Source organism: Peromyscus eremicus, chromosome 2 (genome assembly GCF_949786415.1).
Source record: "Peromyscus eremicus chromosome 2, PerEre_H2_v1, whole genome shotgun sequence".
NCBI classification, from domain to species: Eukaryota; Metazoa; Chordata; class Mammalia; order Rodentia; family Cricetidae; genus Peromyscus; species Peromyscus eremicus.
Genome location: NC_081417.1, coordinates 145,027,661 through 145,053,353, shown reverse-complemented (window position 1 = coordinate 145,053,353; position 25,693 = coordinate 145,027,661). Strand labels below are relative to the sequence as shown.

At 53.9% G+C, this 25,693-nt stretch overlaps 1 protein-coding gene across 5 annotated transcripts; it reads right to left on the bottom strand.

Annotated features, from left to right (window-relative positions):
* Positions 1 to 188: 188 nt before the first annotated feature.
* Ubxn11 (UBX domain protein 11) lies at positions 189 to 24,626 on the bottom strand. Of its 5 annotated transcripts, none has more exons than XM_059255147.1 (16): positions 24,432 to 24,551; positions 20,557 to 20,630; positions 19,422 to 19,525; positions 18,336 to 18,450; positions 17,769 to 17,867; positions 14,718 to 14,863; positions 14,268 to 14,322; positions 13,818 to 13,897; positions 10,735 to 10,861; positions 3,425 to 3,639; positions 3,122 to 3,199; positions 2,071 to 2,191; positions 1,856 to 1,959; positions 739 to 812; positions 513 to 653; positions 189 to 432 (listed from the first exon to the last, which is right to left on the bottom strand). In XM_059255147.1, the coding sequence occupies exons 4-16, from the start codon at positions 18,442 to 18,444 to the stop codon at positions 207 to 209; spliced, it is 1,575 nt and encodes a 524-aa protein (XP_059111130.1). In that variant the 5' UTR covers positions 18,445 to 18,450; positions 19,422 to 19,525; positions 20,557 to 20,630; positions 24,432 to 24,551; the 3' UTR covers positions 189 to 206. The 5 variants fall into 5 exon arrangements, with proteins under 5 accessions (XP_059111130.1, XP_059111131.1, XP_059111128.1 ...); XM_059255148.1 differs by having other exon boundaries at positions 18,336 to 18,364; positions 24,432 to 24,547; XM_059255145.1 differs by lacking the exon at positions 20,557 to 20,630 and having other exon boundaries at positions 18,336 to 18,364; positions 24,432 to 24,626.
* Positions 24,627 to 25,693: the final 1,067 nt, after the last annotated feature.

The window sequence follows — 25,693 nt, the reverse complement described above, 5'->3', positions numbered from 1 at the left end:
CACTACCTCCACAGGATCTACTTAGCACAACTTGGGAGAAAGAGGAACCTAGGGGACAAAGAGCCCGTGGCTACGCCCGCTGAGGCTCCAGTTACAGGCCTGAGTGTCTGTACCGCCCCCTCCCTAGTCCAGCCTTCCCTCAAGCCTGTCCTGTCTAGAGAGCCTTGTGGAGCTTATGGCACAGGAGCTCAGGGGCGGCACTTTATTCAGGGAAGTGAGCCTGAGCCACGGTGGGAGCCGGAGCCGGAGCTGGAGCCGGAGCCAGAGCCAGAGCCAGTACCAAAGCTGGGGTTCAACAGCAGGGCTCTTGAGGGCCGTAAAAGCAGTGTTGCATTGGGAACCAGGCCTGCGGCCTGCAGTGTGAGGGCATCATCCTGGTAGACCGTGGGTGGAAAGGTGCTGAAGATCTCAAAGGTGGCCGCATCCATGTCCCTGGGTGTCCATCAGAGTGCATCAAGCGAGGCCATGGGGCCAGGGACTCCCTGCAGCCCCCAGCCCTGCCCTGTACCCACCTGGCCTGTGCTAAGAGGGTGCGCACATCGCCAACAGTGTCCTCGGGCCGCATCATCAACAGGAAGGCCTGCTCCCCATTCTCAGACTTGATGCGCAGCATGGAGAGCGGAGGCACCGGCATGTCGGGGGACTCGTGGCTCCTGCAGGTCCAGAGGCCCTCAGTGCGCCCCAGCTCCCAGGTCCTTTCCTCTCTGCCCTGCTCTCACCTCTCTGCCCAGCCCTCACCTCTGCCGCTCAGAAGCCAAGGCAGGTGTCTCCACTATGATCTCCTGGATCCGGGCAGGCATTGGGCAGCAGTTCTGGAAGGCAGCCAGGGGAAGTAGACAGAGCTCTAGGTCCCACCTACATCATTTCCTCCACCCTTAGAGAGGACTGGCGCATTCCTGAGCAGGGGTGGATGAGACCCGTGAGCCAAAGAGCTGGGGTGTTCTGTGTAAAGGGAAGGGGCTCTGGGACACGACGCCATCATTCTCCCAGTCCAATGTGGGAGACAAGCCCACCAGGTGATGGCCAGGCTTGGGGACCTAAGCTAGCCTGGGCTCAGGGAAGACACCTGAGCTGAGTCTGAAGGATGAGTAGCAGTCATTTAAATGGAAACAGGGCAGGGACACTCCCTACACAAAGATCCTGACCAACAGGAATCTGCAAGGAGGGGATATGGTGGGAACCTGCCAGCAGTTTACAGCTCTTGAAACAAGGAACCAAGTCAGACGGAAGGAAGGAAAGGGTAGAGATGGGGAGGCACTGATACAAAATGGACATTCAGGGCTGGATAAGGACCTTGGCTTTCTCCAAGAATCCCCAGACAGTTCCAACAGAGAGGAATGCTGGGGGCACATGGCTAGCAGGTGGGAAGGCCAGCACGGAAAGAGTGTGAGATACTCTGCAGCCTAGACTAGAGTGGTGGGCTGCAGGGAGGAGCTGAGGGGAGGGCCACACTGGACAAGACAAGAAGACGAGTCCGAGACACTGAGACTTGGCACCCCTTTCTCGGGTGGACACTTGGGAAGGAAGAATGAGTGAAGACAGAAGATAATGAACTCGAAGCATCTGAAAGGCCTGTGGGACAATTAAGAAGCCTCCACACCAAGCTCAAGGCCATGCCCTGGACTAGGGCTCATACCCCCAACCCCTCAGCTGTAGGCAACCCAGCTGCCCTGTGGGGTAAAGCACAGAGTCCTCACCAGCTCCAGAAACATGATACAGTTCTGAGGGTGTCCTTGCCATCCTGGCCATTACTTGGGGCCTATAGGCCTGAGCCTCCTGGCAAGACACTGTAGGCTGAGCCAGGGTTGGTGATAAAATTCCCTGGAGAAAGCTGGGTAATTAGGGCAGGCCTCACCTGCAAGGTGTCCCTGATGGGGCCCCGGATGTCAATCACCTCGCCTTGTCGGATTACACACTTGGGAAGCCTGTTCAGAAATTTCTCAGCAGTCATCCTGGAGCCTGAAAGGAGGGCATTGGGAACGTTGGCCCAGGAGGGACAGGAAGTGCTGGTAGAGGCCACCTGGAGCTTGCTCTGCACAGCTCCCCAGCCAGCCTTGGGGCCAGGCTTACCTGAAGTATCCTCCAACCTGTCTGAGTTCTTGCGCATTTTCTGCCGGCCCACCACACGACCCTCACCTGGGAACGAGCCCAGCCCATCGTCTGGGAAGACCTGATTTCGCAAGTCGCTTACCTGGCAGGAAAGAAGGGCCACAGAAGCAGGGACCCCCAACTCTTCAGCCCTGAAACCTGACCCCCACCCGTTTGCCCAGAGGCCTCCAGCACAATGGTCTAATACAAGAGAACCGCAGTTCATGTTGCTACCACCTCGGGCTCCGTCATGCAAACACCCCTCTTACTCATCCTAGCTGAGGCCTTAGTACCGATGCCCACCCCCCCAACACACACACTGGAAGCTGGTCACACAAGGGGTGAATGTCGGGACAGGGCAGAGCCCGGCTCTTGTCTACTCTGCAGGGCAGACTCCTTCACCGCAGGTCCCTAGTTGCCCTGTCAAGGCAGTTAGTTCCAAGATTTTGGAAATCTCAAAAACCACGAGTCAGGACTCACACTATTTTTTGGATCATGGTGGCACACAGCCTCGCCGTGGAGCTAATCCACCTCTGGAGCCTGCTGCCTCCTGGTCCCCATGATGGCCACCTTCATCTCCCTCAGCCCTGGCAACACAGGGGCTCACGTCCTGTCCTTGAAGCCCAGCCAGCACCGCCTCTTCCCAGTGTTTGCAACTCACGCCTGCCTTCTACCCCAACCACGGGGTTTCAGAAGCCTCTGGGGAAACTAGGCCCCCTGTGCATTATAGAGTCCTCAGGAACCCCAGGGTGTCAAGATGCTCTGAATGCGGGGGAGGGAGTCAGAGCCGTGGTCCCGCCGACGCTGTACCTTCAAGATGCCAGCAGAGGGCACTGTCTGCTACTCAGCTTGAGAGAACTATGCCCCCTCTTGCCACGACAACCTCCTCACTCTGCTCCCTCACCCTCCTGCGGGGCATCCTGACCGTCCCGAGTGGATGACTCCCTCTCAGGATGGCCGACCCCTGAGCCAGCTACCCCCATTCTCTCCAAAGTCGCACAGGGAAGGGGTGGGCTGGGGAGCCACTGGTTACCTTAAAGGGGACTCCATCAGGGTACAGCCGCTGGAGCTCTGAGGGAAAGAAGCCATCCAGTATGTCCCGGAGGCAGCGCTGCAGGAGAGTGAACAGGCCTCTGTAGCCAGGCTATGTCAGCTACGCCAAACCAGCTACCTGTTGGCTGGCAAGCCCTAAGCATCATACTCTGGAAATACTGGGAACTCCAAGATTGGAGGGGTGGGGCCTGTGTACTTTGTGGAGGGCAAGCTAGTGCAGTGAGCGGGCTCCACCGTCTCCAAGCAGGGGTGAGCAGGCATGGGCCCCAGAGCCCCATCCTACCTGTGTGGAGGGATCATAGAAGGGCCGGAAGGGCCCGTCAAACATCATCATGCCATTCCGGTAGAGCTTTAGTGGGATGGGCTCTAGGGTACGGAGCTGCGCCCCACCAGGCACTGGCTTCACTTGGGTCTCTCCCTCCACGACCAGCTCACTCAGATCCTGTAGACTGGCCAGCAGTCTGTCAAAGTCCACCTCGGGGGGCGCCAAAGAATCTCCTGACAAAAAACAATAGCTGCCTATGAGCCTCTGCGGCTCCTGTGTGCCCTGGCAGCTCGGGATTCTGGGGGGCCCTCCCTCGCTGAGCAGAAGCCTCAGTTCCTAAAGGGGCCACCTGAAAGAAAAGGGTATCTGCACCAGATAACAACGGCAGCCATCTTTTATTGGATACTCACTTTGAACTTTGTATTTGAACCCTGGTCCATGTAGCCTTGAACTATGTAGTGAGGATGCCCTTTGAACTCCTTCTGATCCTCCTGCCTCCACATCCCAAGTGCTGGGATTACATGAGTGTCATCACACCTAGCAGGGCACTTACTATCCATCATCCCACTTCCTCCACTTAGGGATCCAACGCTGTAAGGGTTACACTCCTTCCCATTCTCAGAGGGAAACTGAGGCCAGAGAGTTTAGTAGCTTTTTAGAAGTGCACAGCGTTAAAAGCAAAAGCAAAGTTTGATACTAGACATGTGCCTGGCACTGGGTTGGCAAACCTACCAGCTCTGGATCAAAGCTTTCAGAGTTCAAATCCCAGCCCCTGTACTTCTTCCTGTGTGGCCTTATCACAATGCCCAGGGCTAGAATGGGATGCCAATAGTGCTGGCCTCCCAGGGTGGCTATAAGGTGCCAAGGAAGTGAGGACTGACCTGGAACATCCTGAACTATCCACGGTCGATTGCTAATCACCAGCTCTACCTTGTACAAATGGTCCTCAGACCAACCCAAGGCTGGGAGGCAGGGCCTGTTTAATCTCCACTACGCACGAGGAAACAATATCAGAAAAACCAAAAGTGACTCATCCCAGGCCACCTGGCAAGTTAGTGGACTCAGGACCCAACTGCATCATCAGGAGAGGGAGGGCAGGGGCAGGGCTAGGTGGCTGTTAGGATGTTGGGACAGCTGCTGGACAGGTCTAACTATTTCTGGGTCGCACACTCTTGAGAATCTGTGAAGGCTCTGACTCCTCTGGAAACTGCTGCACATATGACTGTACCCAGTTCTAGAGGGTGTGGATGAAATGACCAGGACAGCCACGAAAATGCCCAAGAAGGGTAGTGGGAAAGAGGAACACTGGCTGGGGCCCCGGCCCCCAGTTAACTGCCCCTAGAGTGTAAGCCTCCAGCACCCAACTGACTGTGGGCTGCGGCAGGATGTGGGTCAGGGTGCTGGGGATTCAACTGCTCTCCCCCCAAGTGGAAGTCCAGGTGCAGGGGGCTGTGTTTCCGGTTGTCTCTGCATCTGAGGAGCCGTGGGTCCTCTGTCAGCCTTCCCTTCTCTCTGGCTACTATCTGAAGGGCTATGGCTGCCCATCTCCGGGCTTGCCCAGTCTTTCCTGTTGTATACACAGCAGCCCAGTTTACATGATGCTGGAAATTGAACCCCCACAGCCTCATGAGAGTCAAACAAGCGTTCTATACCCCTGCCCCACAATGATACGACATTGTTTCCTTTACAATTAGTTTAAGAACAAACTGAGAAACCTAAAAAAAAAAAAAAAAACCCTCCCATAAGGCCAGCCCAGTACCTCTTCTACAGTTTAGGGAAGTGGGGTCTGCCACAGAATGGAGCCAATGCTGCTGTCCAAAACAAGCTACCTCAGGGCCAAGGACAGACATGGGATGGGCAGTGGGGCGAGGGGACAGACTGGAGTCCCTGGAATGCTAAGAAATATTGATGGCAAATGGGGGCAAAAGTTTGCTTCAGAAGGCTGGCCTGGAAGGCGGGGGCTGTAGATCAGCGGCTGTAGAGCATCTATATAGCCAAGAAAAGAGCCTGGGGCAAGGTGGTGGTGGAGGTGGTGGTGGAGGTGGTGGTGGTGGTGGCGGCGGCGGCGGTGGCGCACGCCTTTAATGCCAGCACTTGGGAGGCAGAGCCAGGCAGATCTCTGTGAGTTCAAGGCCAGCCTGGGCTACACAGAGAAACCCTGTCTCAGGAGGGAGAGACAGAGAGAGAGAGAGGGGGGGGGGGAAGGGATAGGGCAGGGAGACACAGAGGAAGGGAAGGAGGTAGGGAAATGGTCTACTTTCTGCCTAGAAAAGTAAAAGAAACCTGTCCTGGGGCAGGAAGAAGGCAGAGGAGGTCAGGTAGGGTGGGCTGGGCTGCCACTGAGTGCAATGGACAGGAGGGGAGGTAGGGCTCCCAGGGAGAGGACTCACAGCTCCAGGAAAAAGTGCTCAGAGGGTAAGGCAGGAGAGGAGTGTGGCCAGCACTGGGCAGTGTCAGTGAGCACTGGCCTGACAGAGTTCAACAGAAGCCTTCGCTTGGAGAGGTGGTGGGCGCTCCCACACAAGACAGCGCAGGTCTGGCTTAAGCCAATGGAGGGACGTGTCCCCTTTGTGGAATGGGCAGGAAAGAACCCTAGCCTGGCCACTAGAGCAAGTCAATGGACCTGTCTATTACTGACTCTTAGAGCAGAGTATTACCCTTCCCATTTTACAGATGAGGAAATTGGGCCTTGTGGGGTGTCATGCTCCAGGTCACGTAAGCCTTGCAGGGCCTACGTGACTCATTCAGCTTTCAGTGGCCATGTAGGTGGCAGCTGCTTAGTGTTAGCTCTTGGGACACAGCTCCCTGAGCTCTTTCTAGGAAGGGCCATGGTGCTGGGATCATCTTTGAGGCTTCATGTAACTTTGGGAGTTTGGTTGGGTCTCATGTAGCCCACACTATATAAAACTGAGGATGGCCTTGAACTCCTGACCCTCCTGCTTCTTCCTCCCAAGTACTAGCCCGACCTCTCTCCCCTTGCCACTTCCCTGGCCCCGGAGGGCCACCCTGGCAGGGCTGCTGCTTGTGAGCTCTGCAGCCTGGGGCAAGCAAGCTTCTCTGATCCTCAGCTTCCTCTTGTGTACAATGAGGACAGTAACTGTCCATGTCTTAGGAGGGTGGCTGCTGTTGTCGCTCCCAACTTACTCTGGGCTCCACCTCCTCCGAGAGCCTTGCTAGGGACCCTCGGGCCTCCTGCCTGGTTCCTACAGCCTCGGAACCCGTCACATTCCCTTGGCCCGTCACACTCTTGTCATTTTGTATGTGATTATTTACCTCCCGACTACTCTGGGCACTCTTTGAACATGGGTTATAGCGCTGAACCCTAACCTGGCCCAGGTAAATGCCCTAGAAGCATGTGCTGACCCATGTGTCCACCTGTATGTCTGCCTGCCAGTATGTCAGGAGCAGTGGCTCTGTTAGGCTCAGAGAGTGTCAACACTCTCCCAGAGTCCTGTCTTCCAGGACCATACCCTAGAGGCGTTAGGGCACTAAACAATGACAAGGCAGCCACAGAGAGTCTGTGTCCTGCAGAGCCCACAGCAGGACCACTGCGGGAATGAGGGGTGGCCCCCAAGGCCTGCTGGAAGGACAAGCTGTTGCTTTGATCTGGAGACTGTCCACCTCTCAGGCACATGGCCCCAGTTCCCCACACCCTCACCACACCCACAGCCTCCTACATTGGGAAAAGCCATAGTTAGCACAGTCTGGCCACCTACTTGCATGCTCTCTTCTCAGAAGAGCCAAAGCAGAGAGATGCTCTGAGATTCTGGGTGGTTCTAGAGCACACCCACAACCAGGACACGTTTGTCCTGATGCCCGCAGCCCTCACCCTGACCCCTGCCAATGAGCTTAGGGCTGCCCCGTCCCAGTGGACTGACAGTACCAGATACACCAGGCAACACAGCCTTTCTTGCACGGGCACACGTCCTCTGGCCTGTACGCCCAGCACTATGCTGCAAGCTCCCAGCTGCTACCACCAGTGGAGAGACAGTGGGTTCGGGTCCTGCTGTCTGCCCCCAGAACACCTAGCCTGAGCCTTTAAAACCCCTCATTCCAGCACAGGCCTTCCCAGGAGATGCCGGCACATGTACGGCAGCCGGCCAGGTGTCTAGGGGGTGGGGTGTTTGCTGAAGGGGCTAGGGTTTGAGACAGAAGCAGTGTAGGGAGAAGCATGTCTCCAAGGGCAAATCAAACAGGCTGCCAGTGGCCTCTTGACCCAGGGATGTGAGAAGCACCAACCCAGACTCAGGGGCTTGGGGCTTGGGTGGAAGGCTAGGGGTGGATGAGGGGCCTAGCAAGGGACAGACTGGCAGTGTGCATGAAGGGTGGGAGTTTGAGGAAGAGGAGGGTGGAGAGCACCACCCTACTGCTGTGCTCGACCCGAGGCCCAACACCCGTTGTGACCAGAGCAGGACCGAAGCGCTTGGCACTGCAACCAATGTGATGTTTGTATCCTGGTGAGAGGCTGTGGGTCCAAATACAGATCATGCCCCTTCCAGGCTTCCCCTCTATGAGCCCCCTTCATGGAGAAACTGGCAACCTTCCTAAGGTAAAAGTTCTAGATCTAGAACATTCTAATCACTGCCTTTGGCCCAAAACTGATGCTCTGGCCCTCCTGCCCACTGGCAGTCTATGAAAGTAATACCCAACAGAACAGGTGCCCAGAAATGAGGCAGCAAGAAGCCAGCGCTGTCGGCAGAGGACCCCAGGGACAGAGTTGGGCTAGTCTGAGACATGAGGGAGTTCCAATGAGGAAAAGCTTCTAGAAACGAAAAGCATTCCCTCCCCTGGCAGGCAGAACTAGAGGCCCCTCCCACATTGAAAGGCAAAAACAAGAGAAAAGTGCACAGGGCTCTGTGGCCTAGGGGCTCCAAGATGGAAGGTGGCGGTGGTCTCCACAGGTCGCTTTAGCTGGGGAGGGAGCACGTGGCTTCACAGCCAAACTTGGAGCTGCACCAACAAAACAGAACACGGGACGATGCTTGTTGGGGGAGGTTGTCAGGGTACACGGAACAAGTAGAAGGCATGTTCAGAGACCAGCCATCTGCTCCGACCCCCTCCTAGAGGAAGCAGAAGACAACTTGGGGCCAGGATGCTCTCCATGATGGGAGGGCCACATGAAGCAGAACCCTCCCTTACTATATGCACCAGGGGCAAGGCTAGGAAACCTCAGCCTTCAGCATCCTCAGCACCCACAGCCACCTGCTGTGGACTCTGGTGCTAGAGAACTGTGACCAGGGCACCACGCCCTGGGCTGCTTTGGTTTGACCCATAGATCTTGCCTAGCAAGGCCTCACATGACCTCCCATAGCCTGGGGCCACAGTGTTCCCAACATCTTCTCACAGCCATGTTCCAGGGCCATCTCCAACTCCTCCTCCATCAGTCCAAAAGGCCATAGGACCCATCTCCCGAATATCTCTTCTGTCTCTTCTCGTCCTCCACACCAGCATCACCTCATCTTCTATCAAATGATTGGGGTCACATCCCAGTGGGCTCTCAGCCTCCTCCATTCAGTGGTCTTCAGACACTCTACCTTAGTCTGCCCATCTATAAAATGAAATACCCTTTGGCCCATGACAAGGCTGTTTGTTCAAAATGCTTTGAAAGCTGTAAAAGAGCTGGGCCTGGTGGTGTGTGTAAGCCTTTAATCCCAGCACTTGGAGGCAGAAGCAGGAGTATCTCTGTGAGTTTGAGGTCAGTCTGGTCTACATAGCAAGTTCCAAGACTGAGTTCTAGGACAGCCTGAGCTACCCAGTGAAGTCCTGTCTCAAAAATAAATAAATAATAAGAAAGCAGCAGAAGATATAAAATTGGATTGTAATATCCTTTAAACAAGGGAGTGTTGTGTCTTGAGATTTAAGGGGAGTAGGGTGAAGCCCAGGCCCAAACAGAGGGTAGGACCATGCTTGTAACATGTTTGGATCCCTGGAGCTGGAGTCACAGGTGGTTATGAGCTGCCCACTGTGGGTACTGGGAACCGAACTCAGGTCCTCTGCAAAAGCCGCAAGCATCTTAACCCTTAGCCATCTGTCCAGGCCCACGTTTGTCTCTTGCAGCTCATGCTGTCCTCACAACTGCTACAGCTGAGGACAGTCTTTCCCTCTGACCCTCCCGTCTCCACCTCCTGGCTGTTGAGACTGACAGTGTGCATCGCCATGCCTGGTTACCAGGTGCTGGGAAAGAAACCCAGGGCTTTATGCACCGTGGGCAAACACCCTACCAACTGAGCCACGCCCTCAGCCCTAGAATCCGGGGTTTTATCCAGAAAGACACTTCTGACATCAACACAGTTATGTCTTCTAGACAGTCCCTTTGGGACTGATGCTGTGGGTCCCAGGGCACTTGTTTCTGTCAAAGCTTGGGAAAGAGCGTGATATGCACGGGCTCCAGATCTGACTCATGTGCTCCTTGTAAGTCCCTGAGGGTGAGAGGTGTGCCCCACTTGGTTGATGAACTTGAGGCTCAGGGAGGGGAAGTGGCTGGCCCACGCCACAAGCCACCCCTGAACAGGTAGTGGAGTAGAAATGGTGGTCTGAGCTAGATTCTGTAGCCTAGGGATGAAACCTCTCCACTCTGAAGAAAATGGGCCCCATTTCAGAAACAGCTCTAACACCACCAAAATCCCCATGAAAATCTGTACCTAGCAATGCGGATTTCCATGTCCCGACTCACACATGAACCTGCAGCAGGACCCTACGAGGAGGCTGAGCCCTGGAAACTGGACAGGAGCTTCTAGTCAGAGGGCCTGCTCTTACTCTTCTATGACCCATGCCACCCCACCTCCCCAACCCAACACAACCTCTACATAGTCCAGGCTGGCCTTGAACTCTCTATCTTCCTGACCCAACCTTCCAAGTGCTGGGATTACAGCTATGTGCCACTGTGCCAGGTGGGGTTCTGTTTTGTTGGTTTGTTAAACAATGGCTTTGGGAGGTAGTACTGCACGCCTGTAATCCCAGCACTCAGGAGGCAGAGGCAGGTGGATCTCTGTGAGTTCAAAGCTAGTCTGGTCTACAGAGCGAGTTTCAGGACAGCCAGGGCTGTTACACAGAGAAACCCTGTCTCGAAAAGCCACAACAAAGCACCAAATTTCTAGTAAGTCTGGGGTTCTGTAGCCCTTGGCAAATGAGCAGGTAGACTAAGGTGAGACCAGGGAGGGAGACCTTGGCTTTTCTTTCCCTGGGTCAGGGACAAGGTGTGGGGTAACTCAGCATCCCCCACCCCCACCCCAATGCTGAGAGGCCAGGGCTTGAGACAAAGGGCCTCTGGAAGAGTGGCAGACCATGGGGTGCTGCTGGAAGGGGCCAGAGCAGATGCTCAACTCTACCTGGCTTCCAGAACTTCTTGGCCTTCATCCAGTCCCACTCATCATTTTCAGGGTCTATCTTTTCCTCTGAGTCCTCTTGGTCCATGGGCTCACCCACCCACTGCAAGCCATAGTCACTGAGGAACCGCTGTGGGGCAGAAGAGCGAGATGTGGTGTGGCACCACCTGCCCAGTTTCCACGAAGAGCATTCATTACCAGTTCAAACCCAGCCTGTCCTCAGCCCAGAGTGGCCTGGACAAAGGATGTGCTGGAGGCCCCGGCCACTTCCGGGCAGTGACCCTCGAAGCTCTTGACCCCCTGGAGCAGCAGGCTCCTTCTCTATGAGGGGACATGACAGCAGCTGTTTCACTGTGCTGAGTAAGACCATCATGCCAAGTACTTACTTAACACAGTACATGACTCAAGAACTCCGTAACCCTGGCCACCACAGCTCTGGGGACAGTGGGCCTGGCCTAAGTATGAGGCGGCGGCGGCGGCAGGGACATCTGCTCTGCAGGAGTGAGCCTCCCTCTTCTTCCTGACGCCGACTGTGTGTGCACGTGTTCACGTCTGTGATTCCAAGTGTGTCAGGTGCATAAGTACATACGCACTTGTGTGTGGAGGCCAGAGGACAAGCCGGTGGCCTTCTTCCTCAAGCACTGTCCATCTTGGTGGTTTTCAGTCAGTGGGCTGAGCCTTGCCTGAACCCAAGGCTGGCTAATGAGCCCCAGAGATCCACCTGTTTCTCCAGCTTTAGGATGACTAATCCATGAAACCATTCCTGTTTTTTTTTTCTTTCTTTTCTTAATGGGTTCCAGGGACAGAACAAAGGTGCCCATACTTGCAAAGCAAACACGTCACTGACTGAACCTTCTCCCCAGCCCAGGAGGAGTCACTTATATTTTACTTATTTATTTGTTTGTTTGTTTGGGGGGCGGGTGCTGTTTCCAGTCAGGGTCTCTGTGTAGCCCTGGCTGTCCTGAAACTCACTCTGCAGACCAGGCTGGTCTCAGAGATCTGTCTGCCTCTGCCTCCCGGGTGCTGGCACTAAAGGCTTGTGCCCGGCTAGAGCGGTTTATACTTGTGTGCCTCTCTCTTCTCTCCCCTTCTCTGCCAGCTCGCTGCTCCACAGCTCACAGGCCTGTGTGTGGTTCGGCCACTGCTGCTCCTTTCAACACAGCTGGTTTTCCTCACTGCACGTAGGGCTGCTTCTTTACCATTTCTACCCTACACACCTGCAAGGTTCCAGTGCTCAACCCTGACCACACTCTCCTTTAGGGCTCTTGTCCACTCCTACGTAAGAAGAACAGAACCCAAATCCACACCCAGTGTGGCTCTCACCTCTGAGCCTGAGTCCCACTCATAACTATGCAGATGTCCAAGGAGCACCAAAATCCACTCACGCCAATGGTCCTGCGCCCCACCCTGCCCCAGAGCTCTCCCCATCCCAGCAAGCAGCGCCCCTCTACCTACCAACCTCCACGCCCTGCTCCTCTGTGGTACTGCCCACAGCAAAGGCTTCAGTGCTACCTCCACACAGGCCAACCGCCCTCGGCACCCATCTCATGCTCTCCTCCGAATCCAGGCCGCCACGGCTTCTCCTCCCCGTGTGTCCCACACAGAGGGTGTTGTCAGCTTCCACTGAAACCTTCGGCTCAGTTCCTACTCCTGCTGTTGCCATTCTGTCGTTCCACACAGCTCATTTCCCTCCTCCACACACATGGCCGCTGCTTTACCATTCTACTCCACACACCTGGGAGGGTCCGGGCCTCCAGCCCGCCCACACTCTCCTTTCTGGCCCATCCTCTCCCTCTCTCTCTCTCTCTCTCTCTCTCTCACACACACACACACACACACACACAGTCCCTCCAGACAGAGCCCACAGTGAGGCCCCTCTGGCCTGACGGCTCTCATTCCCCCTCCACCACAGCCAGACACGTGACAGGCAGAGCCTTCTAGCTCTTTGCCCAGACCCTCCCAAGTCCTCCCCCCCTTTCCAGATCTGCTTGAGTGGGTCCTCCCCAACTTGTCTCTCTTGTCACCCGATTCATTATCCCCTGCACGCTCATCCTTCTGTCTAGTCACATCCCTCTGCTTCTGTAGACTGTCAGCCTCATACATGTGGGGACCTTGTCTTTCTGTACAGACGACACAAGCCTAATGGCTGGCAGTGTCAAACAGGGAGCTTGGGCCAGGGCTGCACTGGGCTGTGAGGCTGTGGCCTTGCCCCACGGGCTGCCACATTCCCAGAAGGTAGTTCAGGCACAGCGGTCACCCACAGGCCCAGATGTGAACAGGCCTGCACGGGGCTGGATGTTGCCTCTGCTGTTATGGGCTGGGGCTTTGGAAGGCCTTCTGCTTGGAGACAGAGACATTCCAGAGAGGACTCGGGAGTGGGCCTGCAGAGGACTGAGGCACTGGCACTGAGCACGCAAGGGTACTGGACCCTTCGGAGCGCCCAGTGCCTTCCAACTCAAGCCTTGCAGCTTGACCGCAATTCTGAGTGAAGCGAAGTGACTGGAAGTGATGGCCACTGTCAGGGACCACCTAGCACTAGGTGCGGGGTGAGCCGTGCACCCCTCAGCGTTTCCAGTCCCACAGAGGAAGAGATGAGGCCCTAGGAAAGCAAAGGATGAAGAGCCTGTCCTGGTCACAGGGCAGAAAGGGTTTCAAGGAAATGAGTGAAAATTTCTCTCAGGAGAAGGCGGGAGGGAGATGGTCCATGCAGAGAGCAGCGTGGGCCAGGGTCCTAGGGTGGGAAAGGGTTCATCAAAGAACAGAGGAAGGTGAAGAGGTTAGAGCAGAGCGGTTCTGTGAGGAGAGAAGGGGCTGGCCACAAAGGCGCAGTGCTGAATAGAACCAAGTGGAGAATTAGGGATATACTGAGTAAGAGCGGGGGCATGTTCAGAGTCTGATTCAGCCCAAAAGGAATAGTGTGCCATGAAGCAGACACCTGCCCTGGTTCTAAACTCTGGGTCAGCCAGAGCGGAAACAGGCAGGGCCCGTGGAGGATGATGAGGGACTCTGCTGCAAATCCTTGCAGGCAGCTGAGAAGAGCAGGGAAAGCGGCCTGGCCACCCACCCCACCGACCTGGACCTCTCACCTCCATCTCGCCAACCTGCCGCTGCAGCTGAATGCACTGTGTCTCCAGCTCCTCTTGCCTCTGCAGGGTTGCGTTGCCTACTGGGGAAGAAGTGGGTGAGCAATTCCACTGCCACCTTAGGGCTCGGCCCTAAGGTCTTCTGGGGACCCCCTGAGAACTGCCCCTGAGCCGGTCTCTGACTTCTCTCCTAACCCTGGCGTGGGGGTGGGGGTTGCCTGAACTGACTTTTAAGAGCCAGCCCTCCTTCCATTGGAGTGTGGCTCCTCCATGCTCTGGACAGCGCAGTCTGGGTGTAAGGCACTGGGTAAAGGGCTGTTGTCTCTCTGGTCTCAGCTGTGCGAACCCCATCATGAGTCTGCCTGATGCTCTTGGAGCCTTGATTCCCAAAGCGACTGTCCAAGCTCCCAGAATCCACGGACCCGAGCAGGTACCTGACCAAGGTCTTCTTACCCTGGTTCTGCTGGAGGGTCTGCACCAACTCCTCCAGGGCCAGGATCTTCTGGTCCTGAAGCAGTGAGACTCAGGGTGAGTCCTGGTGGGTCCCAGAGCCCCACAGGCTAGTAATAAGGTAAGCTTTAGCCCTTCCCATGGGACAGGCCACACCTTTTGCCTGTGTGTGAGCGTAAACCTGTCCCTATCAACCTCCAGTATAGCCCCTGCTCCTGAGCCTCAGCTAAGCCTCACCTCTCTGACAGTCACACCAGTGAAGAAAGGCACAGCCCATGTCTTGGGCCCAGTGTCCAGCTCGCCACCTCTGCTCAGCAGACTGCTAACTACCCAGCTTACATTCTATTAGGCTCTCTGCCCTCTGGATCATTCCCAGGTCATCGCTTGCCATCAAAACAGGCCACTCAATTCGAGCAACAGTCCTTCCTGCCTGTCTCCTGCCTCAGGTCCTACCTTGGACAGTATCTCATCACTCTGGGCCTTCAATTGTTGCTCCAGCTCCCGCAGCTTCCTGGCCATGGAGGTCATCATCTCCGAGTCATGGAATACAGGGACTGCCAAGTAGACAAAGTTTCTAGTGCCCAGGCCTGGAGCTGAGGCTGACATGGGAAGGGCCAGAAAGGGAGAGGGCCGCAAAAACAGAAACAGCAGTACCAACAGCAGCTAACACGTCTGTGATGGGGCGCATGAAGCTCTTCACACAGAGCAGCTCGTGCAGTCCTCACAGTGGGCCATGAAGTCAGTGGGCTACTTTGTAAAGCTGGGCAGGGTGCAGCAACTTGTTCCAATGTGCATCAGTGGTGCAACACACAGGCCACATCACTTAAGCTCTGTGTGTGTGTGTGTGTGTGTGTGTGTGTGTGTGTGTGTGTACATGGTTACATATTCCCACGCACACACATGCACAGGCGAAGGAGGATGTGGGCGTCTTCCTCTATTAATCTCTACCTCTTTTTTTTTTTGGTGCGGGGGTGGTTGAACCTAAGGCCATATGCATGCTAGGCAAATGCTTAACCTAAAGATTACTGTTTGGGGTAGGCTGGCTGGCCAGAGAACTCCCACAGTCCACCTGTCTCTGACCTCTAATGGTGGGGTTACAGGCACACACAGCCATGACAGGCTTTTTATATGGATGCTGGGGACTTGAACTCAGGGCCTCTTGCATTCACAGCAAGTACTTTATACACTCAGCCACCTCCTTGCCATCAAGCTTGGTGACCTGAGTTGGATTCCTAGGATCCACAGGACAGAAGGAAAAGAATGAGGTGTTCTTTGACACATACATACTCAACCTTGTGTGTGAACACAGGAACACACACACACACACACACACACACACACACTAAATTAATTAATTAATTAATTAGCACCCAAACACTCAGAAGAGAGAGGGAGCAGATCTCTGCGAGTTGAAGGCCAGCCTGGTCTACAGAGTGAGTTCTAGGACAGCAGGGGCACACAGTGAAATCCTTTTTCAAAACAGAAAATAAAAAAAGTTAATGTCGCTGTTTTAAGGATCTAAACAGGCATAAATAATACTCCGGGTTGTTGAAGCCTCTCGGGTCCCAGGTCAGGGGGAAATCATTCTAAGAGATATTTGGAACTACTGAGGAGTCCGGAGTGTAAGAGGTAGATGTTAGGAGGATTAACAGTCATGCTCAGAGGTGCAGCGATAACACTATGAGTATGTGTTTCCGTATTACTAGGAGATGCAGGAGTACCAAAGGAGCTGGACAGGAAGGTTAGGACCTCGGCAATTCACCTCTAACTTGCTCATCCAAGAGATGCCCGTGTATGTCTCTATGGACAGGCAGAGGGAAGGTGACCATGGCGAGATCTCAGTTGCTATGAAAGGGGAGACACTGTACTCCTACTTGAGCTTTCCTGTACACGGGAACATGTTCAAAATAAAGCTTGGGAGCCAGGCTGGTGATGTGCCACTTTTATGCCAACACAGGAGGAGCAGGAGTTCAAGGTCCCATGGCCAGAGTGAGTTTGAGGCCGACCTAATCTACATGAGACTGTCCCAAACCTCACCCTCTCAAAAACAAAAACCAACAACACAAGCCCTCTTTATCCCACAGACACTAACGACCCTAACTACGTGGAAAGGAGGAACTGTCATGGGACCACACCGGATGCCCAGGATGGTTCAGGAGAAAGATGGGGAAACCTGAACTCTACCTTACGTTATTTCTAGTCCCTGAATTACCTGGAGCTGCCTCCTTAGGGCTTCTTAGCCCGAGGGATAACACATCTCCCTAGTGCAGGTGCCACTGAGTGAGGGCTCTCTGGACCTTGGAGCCAAAAGCATCTTAAGGCACTCAAGTGGAAACTTTCGCACTGTCCGCATGCAGAGCACGGCTGCCCCACTGGAGCAGTGTGGATGAAGGGAGCGTCTGGGCAAATGCAGTGTCCACAATGGGAAGTGGGGAGGAAGGGGGCACCGAGAGAGCAGGCAAGGAGAAAGACCCTAGGAGCAACGGCGGACAGACGGACAGAGGCGCCATCAACAATCTGGCCAGCACAGAGCTGCTCTGAAAAGGAGGCCCTGGGGGCAGGGGAGGTGGCTGCTGAGCAGGAGAGGAAGGTCCTATTGGAGACCTTGGTGGGGACACACACCAGCTGGATGTGGCAGGGAGAAGCGGAGAAAGGATGTACAGTTCCTCTAAGGAAGGAAGGTGGCAGCTGCATGACCACTACTGTCGCCAGCGGTGTAGGGGACCCTGCCTGTGATTAAGTCACTATGGGACTCGAGCTAGGCAAGTCCTGTCTTTTCCTTCTCCTTTGACCCTGCCAATGTCAAACGGAGGGAGTTTGGTCTAAGGGCACCTCCTGCTGCCCTTCAGAATGGTGGCCACTGCTCTGAGTACCCTGTATGATAGCTGGGGACCCCCCACCAAGCAGCGTCTCACCAGATCCTTATAACATGCCCAGCCCACTGCTCTCCTTCCCCAGGGGACAAGGAAGCAAGATGCTAAAGTTGCTTAAGCTGTCACGGCTGGTGGAAAGTTCTAGCCTCATTGACAACTTCCCCGTCCCTGTTTGGCCTTTCTCCCCGACCCCACCCCACTGGAGGCAACTCCATACAGGTCTCTGAAGACACAAAGTCAGGCGAAACGCCTGCTATGGAACTCTCAGCCCGTTTGGACCGTGTTGAGGAGGAAGCTGATGGCTAGAGGCTGAGTTCCCCTTCAGACCCTTCGCTGTCTCTGGACCTGAACTGCAGACCCCAAGACACCATGCTTGCTGGAGACTGGAGAGCTGCTAGGCACAGCCTGGCCTGGGGCTTGGCCAGCTCCCCAACCTGTAGCTTCAGGTTAATCCTGTCCTGGATGGGTCTGAGGATACAGGCATCAGGGCAGCTAGCCAGAAGTAGGAGCAGTGTCTCAACCCAGCAGGCAGGACAGGAGCCATGGCTCACAGGGCCTTACCCCATCTCTAGAGCCTCTCCTGCTGCTGTGAGCAAGGGGGAGCCACAGCCCTTTAGCCCTCTGTGCTCACCTTGCCTACCCACAGGGGCACCAATGCCGCCATAGCAGGAAGGGACGGAGATCTTTTCTTCCGAGTCTTGTCCATCATTCAGCATGTCCACTTCATCTTCTGCAGACAGGAACGCCCAGGTCACTGCTCTGGGGCCACAACCCAGAAAGCACTCTGGCCCTGGGCCCTGGCCAAGACGAAACAGCTTATATACTGGCCCCCAAGGGTGTATGGTCAGGTCAGTGATGAGGCCAGGGCTCCAGGGAGGGGAGGCTATAAGATAAAGGCTGAGGTCCACATCTCTGGTCTCCCCAGAGTTTCGAGGTACCCATACCCATATCACATTAGGCAGAAGAGTTCTATGACAGTGCGGGCATGTCTGCTGAGGGGCAGGGCAAGGGAGTGGCCCAGACCTCTGAGCAAAGGGTAGAGAGCTGAAGAGTCAGGGAGCAGGCCAGAAGGCCTGTCTCACAGGACCTCAGCATGCTCTTTCCCCAGCCGCCCAGTTGGAAAGAGACAGACTGGCCCCCAAGGGTGTACGGTCAGGTCAGTGAGAGGAGAGGGGCGCGGGGCAAAGCACACACTCACCATCTCCGTAGACTCTTATCCCTCGCCTCCTGGGAACCCAGGCAGGAAGAAGGAACAAATACAAATTAAGCCTCTTGGAATGCCACCAAGGGAAGGTTCCAGGCCCCATGCAAGGCTAAAAGAGATCGAGGTTAAACCTCTGTCTCCTGCAGATACCCCACCATCACCAAGCTATCCTTAGCCAGGGTGAGCCAAGGGACACACTGTACAGTGCTCAACTGCTCCTGACAGAGACAGGCAGAGGGGCACTGCAGGGCCATTTTGGTGGGAAGATGGCAAGATTCTCCACCCATGAGGCTGGCCCTCGCTCCTCTCTGAAGTACAGTGGGCCTGGGCTTGCTGCTTAACCTCTCTAGACCACCCTGGCCTAAGCAAGACTCTAAGTGTGTTTAGAAGAGTAACAAGGAAACAGGAGGTAGAAAAAACTTTGCTCCAGGTGTGGTGGCGCACGCCTTTAATCCAAGCACTTTGGAGGCAGAGGCAGGCAGATCTCTGTGAGTTCAAGGCTAACCTGGTCTACAGAGTGAGTTCTAGGATGGCTAGGGCTACACAGAGAAACCCTGTCTTGAAAAACCAAAAAGAAAGAAAAAGCAATGAAGAGAGAGAGAGAGAGAGAGAGAGAGAGAGAGAGAGAGAGAAAGAAAGAAAGAAAGAAAGAAAGAAAGAAAGAAAGAAAGAGAAAGAAAGAAAGAAAGAAAGAAAGAAAGAAAGAAAGAAAGAAAGAAAGAAAGAAAGAAATTTTCAAGAGGATTGCTACAAGACCTAAGGCACTGGCATTTAAGAGCCCAGCACAGAGGCTGGCCCAGGCTGGCAAAACACTCACGTCTGCAGAGCTAGTGCGGGAACAGTGAATGACAAGCACCCTCACAGGGCCATGCCTTACGGAAAGCACCATCCAATCTTTGGTCAGCACAAAGCAGAGTTCCCAGAAGGCATAAAGAGAAGAAGGGAGACAGACACAAAGCCACTAACTAACTGCTCCCTGTACTCCCCTAGACACCAGGAGTCCCTCTCCTCTGGTGAGGGACGGGTCAAGGAGGAGACAGGGCAGGGGCACAAGGACCTAAAGGCCAGCTGGCTCCTTACCCAGGGTTCACAGGCTCCGACTCTAGGGGCACCTTCCGTGTCTTGCTAAGAGAGGCCAGAGGTGAGCTCATAGCTCTAGTCTCGAGGCTAGCTGTCAGGGACTCCTGAGAGGAAAGAAGGAAGTCAGTTCTTGGGGACAGAGGAGACCCAGGGCTTCAGGTCAGGAGGAGGCAGCAGCAGCTTTTCCTGAAGAGGAGCACTGTCCAGAGGAGCGGGCTTCACTCCTCCTGTGTGGGCTGAGGTTCCTGACATCTGTTGGCTCCTCTGAGCAGCCGATTCTCTGTTCTGAACATGGAAACCCTTGCCTGGTGGGGTGCAGGGCCTGCAACTTCCCCAAGCTTGGAGTGTGGGCATAGACAAGAGGCTGGTACTCTCACGGATCCATCACTGAGATGGTTGGCATAAAGCCCAGGTATGTCTTGTCCTCCTGCCAGAACCCAGGTGCCACCCGCATCATCTCAGAGGCAGAGTGGGCTACCCACAGGCGGGATTCATTGAAGACACAGTCATGTACCATGGAGGTCAAGCACCTGGGCCCTTGCCCATGCTCTGCTGCTCACAGTGTTAACTGGAACCTTATTTCCTCCTCTGTAAAATGTGCATGGTATCAGCACCCACCAGGCAGGTGACGGGGGAGGGGGGGGGGAATGGGGTTGGGGGTGGACACAGGGACTCAAAGTCCCGAAGCAATCTGCCCAGTGCCAAGCTCAAAGGCAGGTACCTGCCAGCTAAACTGGCTGTGTGGGGCCATTGTTATTCACACACACACACACACACACACACACACACACACACACACATACACACGGCTAACACGCGAAAATGTTGACTCCGTTCTTTCTCACCTTCTTTCTGGAGTCTGGGACTCATGCCCCACCCTTTCTTCAGAAGCAGCCTCTCCCGAGTTCTGAGACCAGAGTTCCCTCACCCACCACCCAGTCTCCTCACCATATCCCTGCATTGCTGTGGGTCTGGGCTCCCTCATGATGTGTGTAGCTAACTAGGACAGCCCTTAGTGGCTTCTTTCATTGATGCCCACAAGCAACGACATGCCACACCCCTGAACAAACCTCCCCAAGGGCTCCTTACACCCTTGAATTTGAAAAACTCAAAAGCTGGGCTTGGTGGTGCATACCTTTAATCCCAGCACTTGGAGAGGCAGATCTCTGTGTGTTCCAGGCTAGCCAGGGTTACATAGTGAGATGCTATCTAAAAAAAAAGGAAGAAGAGGAGGTGGAGGAGGAGGAAAATAAAATTCCCATGGTGATCTGGCCCTGTCTGCCTCCTCAGCTTATCCCCCTAACCATCCCTGCACTGAAGACAGCTGAGCAATGCCTTGAGCACAGAGCTCGTCAGTAGCCTCCTCTCCTGGGAACCAAACTCTTCTACTTTTGGTGGTGAGCCCAGGGCTTGAAGGCCCTGCCTCCTCTTCTGGAATGGTCTCCTCCTCCGAACCAGACCCTTCCTCTGGCCAAGCTAACCCCTCCGTTTCCCTTCTATCTCTCCTTTGGCTATAATTTAGCTTTTCATTTGGAAATTATCAGCGATTCACAGGAGAACAGTTCTGAGAGGCCCATAGAACCATCCCCCAGCTCCCCTCTGTAGTTATCATTTTACATGACCCCAACAGAGCATGGGGAGCAGGAACTGGCTGTCTCTGCAGTTTGTGGGTACTGCTCGGTGCCTTCTGATCACTGCACAGGAAGGGTTTAACCATCACCATCACGATGCAAGCCTTTCCCATCCCCACGGGCTTTCCTCCTGCCCATGAGTCACACTCTGCCTCCTCACTAGCCTTGGCCGCTGGCAACCACCACTGTTTTATCTCTAGAATTTTCTTTCTTTTCTTATTGATTTATTAAGACAAGGTCTCAGGATGTAGCCCTGGTTGGTCTAGAACTCACAGAGAGCTAACCTGCCTCTGCCTCCTGAGTACCAGTGGTAGAGAATGCTTTGAGGACCACCTCAAGTGCCGGTCCTCAGACACTCGCCATACTTTTTTTTTTCTTTAAATATATAGGGTTTGTCATTAGCCGGGAACTTGTCAAACAATCTAAGGTGGCAAGCAACAAGCCCTAGAGATCCCCCTGCCTCCACTTTGCCAGCACTGGGATGACAAGTGCCTATCTGTGCCATGTGTGGGTCGTTTTGTTTTGTTTTCAACAGGTATTTATTAGTTTCTTTATCTGTATGTGTGTATGGGCACGTGTACACTATAGTGAGCATGTGGAAGTCAGAGGATAACCTGAAGAAATCAGTTTTCTCTTTTCACCACGTGGGTCCTGGGGATGGAATTCAGGTGGTCAGACATGGCAGCAGAAGCCTTCACCCACGGAGTCGTCTTACCAACCCTACCCTCGTTGTTTTAAAATAGGTTCTAGAGATCAAAGTCAGGTCCCTAAGCCTGCAAAGCAAGCGCTTCACCAACTAACCTGTCTCCCTAGCCCCTTGTTACTTTGAGACAATATTTCACTGTATAATCCAGGCTGGCCTAGAAGTCACAGAGATCCTCCTGCCTCTGCCTCCTGGGTGCTGAGATTACAGACATGCGTCACCAAAAGACCCTGTAAAGCCAAGTGTAGTGGTGCACATCTGTGATGCAGCCATGGGAAGGCTGAGTTCAAGGTTAGCACTGGCTACATACAGGACAGTCAGGGGTACATGACAAGACCTAGCTAAAAAACAAATGAAGGGCTGGGCGGCAGCGGCGGCGGCGCACGCCTTTAGTCCCAGCACTTGGGAGGCAGAGACAGGCGGATCTCTGTAAGTTCAAGGCCAGCCTGGTCTGTGGTCTCCAGAGAGTTCCAGGACAGCCAGGGCTATTACACAGAAAAACACTTGTCTCAAAAAAAGAAAAGTGAACAAAAAAACCTGTACACTTTAATAGCTTACCCTCATTTATCTTCCAGTTCCCCCGACTTCTCCCAGCCAACCCTAGATGGCTATAATAGATCTGCCCATTCTGGACAGTTCCTATAAATGGAGCACTAAAATGACTCGAATTTATACAGTGAAGGGTGATGTATAGACTGGGTGAATTGTTATCTGTAAATTGTTATAGAAAAAGCAGAATCCCCTAATCAAACCCAACAATGTGCCACAAAATCAGCTCCTCCATCTTCCCCCTCATTTATAGGACCTCTTCTCCAATCCCATTGTTTTTCTCTTCCTTTTATTCTCTCTTCATCTGGTCAACTACGAAACCCTTCAGATTAGACTGTGCAATGTCTCACAGTGGGTTCTTGTTCCCCATGCCTCTCAGGACCCTCTGGATGCGATTCTTTGGGGCTATTACCGCCCCGTTCTTAGTTTTACTCCCAATCAGTCTGGTGGTGTCCTCTGAGCCCTGGGCCCTGGGGACAGAGTAACGCCTTCAGCAGTCTGGGAGTAGTTTGTCCTGGGCAGGGCTGTGCCTTTTCCCCTGGGCCAAAGACATTTTGTTCTTGCTGTTTCGGGACTTGGAGTTGAAATGCTAACAAGTGCTCTACCACTGAGCAATAACCTCAGCCCCCCCTTTTTTAATTTATTTATTATTCTTTTATATACATTGGTGTTTTGCCTGCATGTATGTCTGTGTGAAGGTGTCAGATCTTGGAGTTACAGACAGTTGTTAGCTGCCATGTGGGTACTGGGAATTGAACTCAGGACCTCTGGAAGAGCAGCCAGTGCTCTTAACTGCTGAGCCATCTCTCCAGCCCTTAAACTTATTTTTAACAATTTATTTATTTGTATTTTATCTGCATTGGTGTTTTACCTGCATGTGTATATGTGTGAGGGTATCAGATCCCCTGGAACTGGAGTTACAGACAGTTGTAAGCTGCCACGTGGGTATTGGGAATTGAACCTGGGTCTTCTGGAAGGGCAGCCGGAGCTCTTAACCTCTGAGCCAACTCTCCATCCCCTAAACTTGTTTTTAATTAATTAACTTTTTCAGGATGGGAGAGTGAACCTAGGTCTTACACATGCTATACAAGTGTATACTGCTGAGCTATATCTAGGGTTTTTTTTTTTTTTTTTAATGAAATAAAGTCTTGGGCTTGAAAATGGCTCAGAGGTTAGGAGCAATTGCTGCTCTTAAAGAGAACCTAGGTTTGGTTCCCAGCAACCACATGGTAGCTCACAACCCTCCTGTAACTCTAGTTCCAGCCTTTCCTCTATCCTCTGACAACAGGCATGCACGTGTTGCACATACACAGATGCAGACACTCACATATACATATAAAATTATATATAAAGAAAAAGAAAAGTCTTTGCCCAGGATGGCCTTGAACTGACTCTAAAGTCCAGGCTGACTTTGAACATGTGATCCTCCTGTTCCAGCCTCCTGAGTAGACAGGCCTGCAGACCACCAGGCCCAGCCTTCTATTTTGTTTAGCTATTTGTTTGGTTTTTGTGTTTTAGAGACAGTCTCATTCTGTAGACCAGGCTGGCCTCCAAACCCAGAGATCCTCTCCTGCCTCTGCCTCCCGAGTGCTGGGATTAAAGGCGTGCGCAACCACACCTGGCCTTGCTTTATTTTTTAAAATTTAAGGCAAGGTCTCGCTGAATCACCCTAATTGGCCAGGGACTCGTTATGTCACCCAGATTGGGTTTCATACTCGCAGTCCTCCTGCCTCAGCCCGCCACAACGGATGAAGGGTGTAAAGGTATGGTTGTCGCCTCCGGTGAGGGTGACAAACGGGTCCTATGCCTCTCCATCTTGAGGACTGAACTCGGCGCGGCCCTAGGCGTTCATCCCTCCGACACACTTGGGCTCCGGGCGGCTGCGCGCCGACCTCTTAACCCCTTGCAGGACACGCTTGCAGAACGAAGCTACCGCGCCCAAGCCCCGCCCCGGGAGCCCGCCGTCTGCTCCGCCTCCACGCGCCGGCACAGAAAGCGGGGTCCCCACGGGGTCCCCACTGCCCTCCTGAGGCGAGCCACGCAGGCCTCGGGTCCTCGGAGTCGGGGCGAGGGCTCCGGCCTGCGGGAAGACTTGGCGGGGCAGAAAGGCCTGGAGCCGAGACTCACCACGGGCCCAGCGAGCCTTCCCGCGGCGCCGCCATCTTGTTGTCTCGCGGTTTCCCAGGCGACCAGGACCTGAGCACTTCTCATTGGCTAACTCCGAGAGGCTGGCTGACGAACCAGCGGGCGACGAAAGCGGGTGTGGGCGACGAAAGCGGGTGTGGCCGACTGTGCCCGAATACTGCCGGCCCGCGGTGAAGAGGAACTGCTCGGGATACTTCAGATCCCAGAATGCATCGCTCTGCGAGGTCAGAGGTCAGAGAGCTTCCTGAAGGCCTAGATTTGAGTTCAGGTCTCTGCATCTGAAGGTATGACGCCGGACGCTGTCAATATTGGGCTAAATGAATCTTGGGAGAATAACGTTTCCTTTGTGTCTCCATCTGATCATGCGAAGGTGAATTGGACTGATGCAGGTTGCTTAATAAATATTTAAATCTGAGTTTCTCCTCCAATTTATGGACTAGCTGATGCCCTGAAGGAAAGTTCTAATTGTAGTTCCTATGTGGAAGAATTGGGAAACACACCCCACTTCCAGTGTGTACATAGTTTCCACTGCCCTGAGCCTCACAGCTAGACAGCGGGTAAAGGAGCTTGCCGCCAAGCCTGAAGATCTGAGCTCGATCACTGGCACACATGGCAGGAGGAAACGACTCTGGGGGTAGTCTTCTGACGTCCACACAGACACTACCCATACACACACACACACAATAAGTTACTAAAGTGGGGCGGTGGTGGCACACATCTCTAATCCCAGCATGTCAGGGACAAGGACAGAATCTCTAATTAGTGGAAAAATACAGACCCCCTCCCCCCAAAGGCAGGGAACTAGATCATCTTACAGTCAGGTTGCCTAGCAACAGGACATTGAGTCAGAGCCCTTGACCTTTTCACCCTGTAAACATCCTATACAAACATCCTGTTAGCTTGCTCCACCCTATGCAGATGACAGCTTCTTGCTCCCCCGCCCCTGCAGGAACTATATAAACCCTCCTGGAGAAAAATAAAGTTGCACCTTGATCAGAATCTTGACTTGGTGTATTCCTTTGTGTCTCCTGTCCCTACATTCTGTCCTTAGGGTGGTAGAGTACCCGTTGAAGCCCTGCTGGCCGGGGAACCAGCACAGAAGCAGGCAGAGCTCTGTGAGATCAAGGCCAACCTGGTCTACAGAGTGAGACAGCCAGGGCTACATACACAGTCAAACCCTGTCTCAAAAAAATGCTAAATAAATATTAAATAAGAAATATAATTAGACTGTTAATATTCTGATC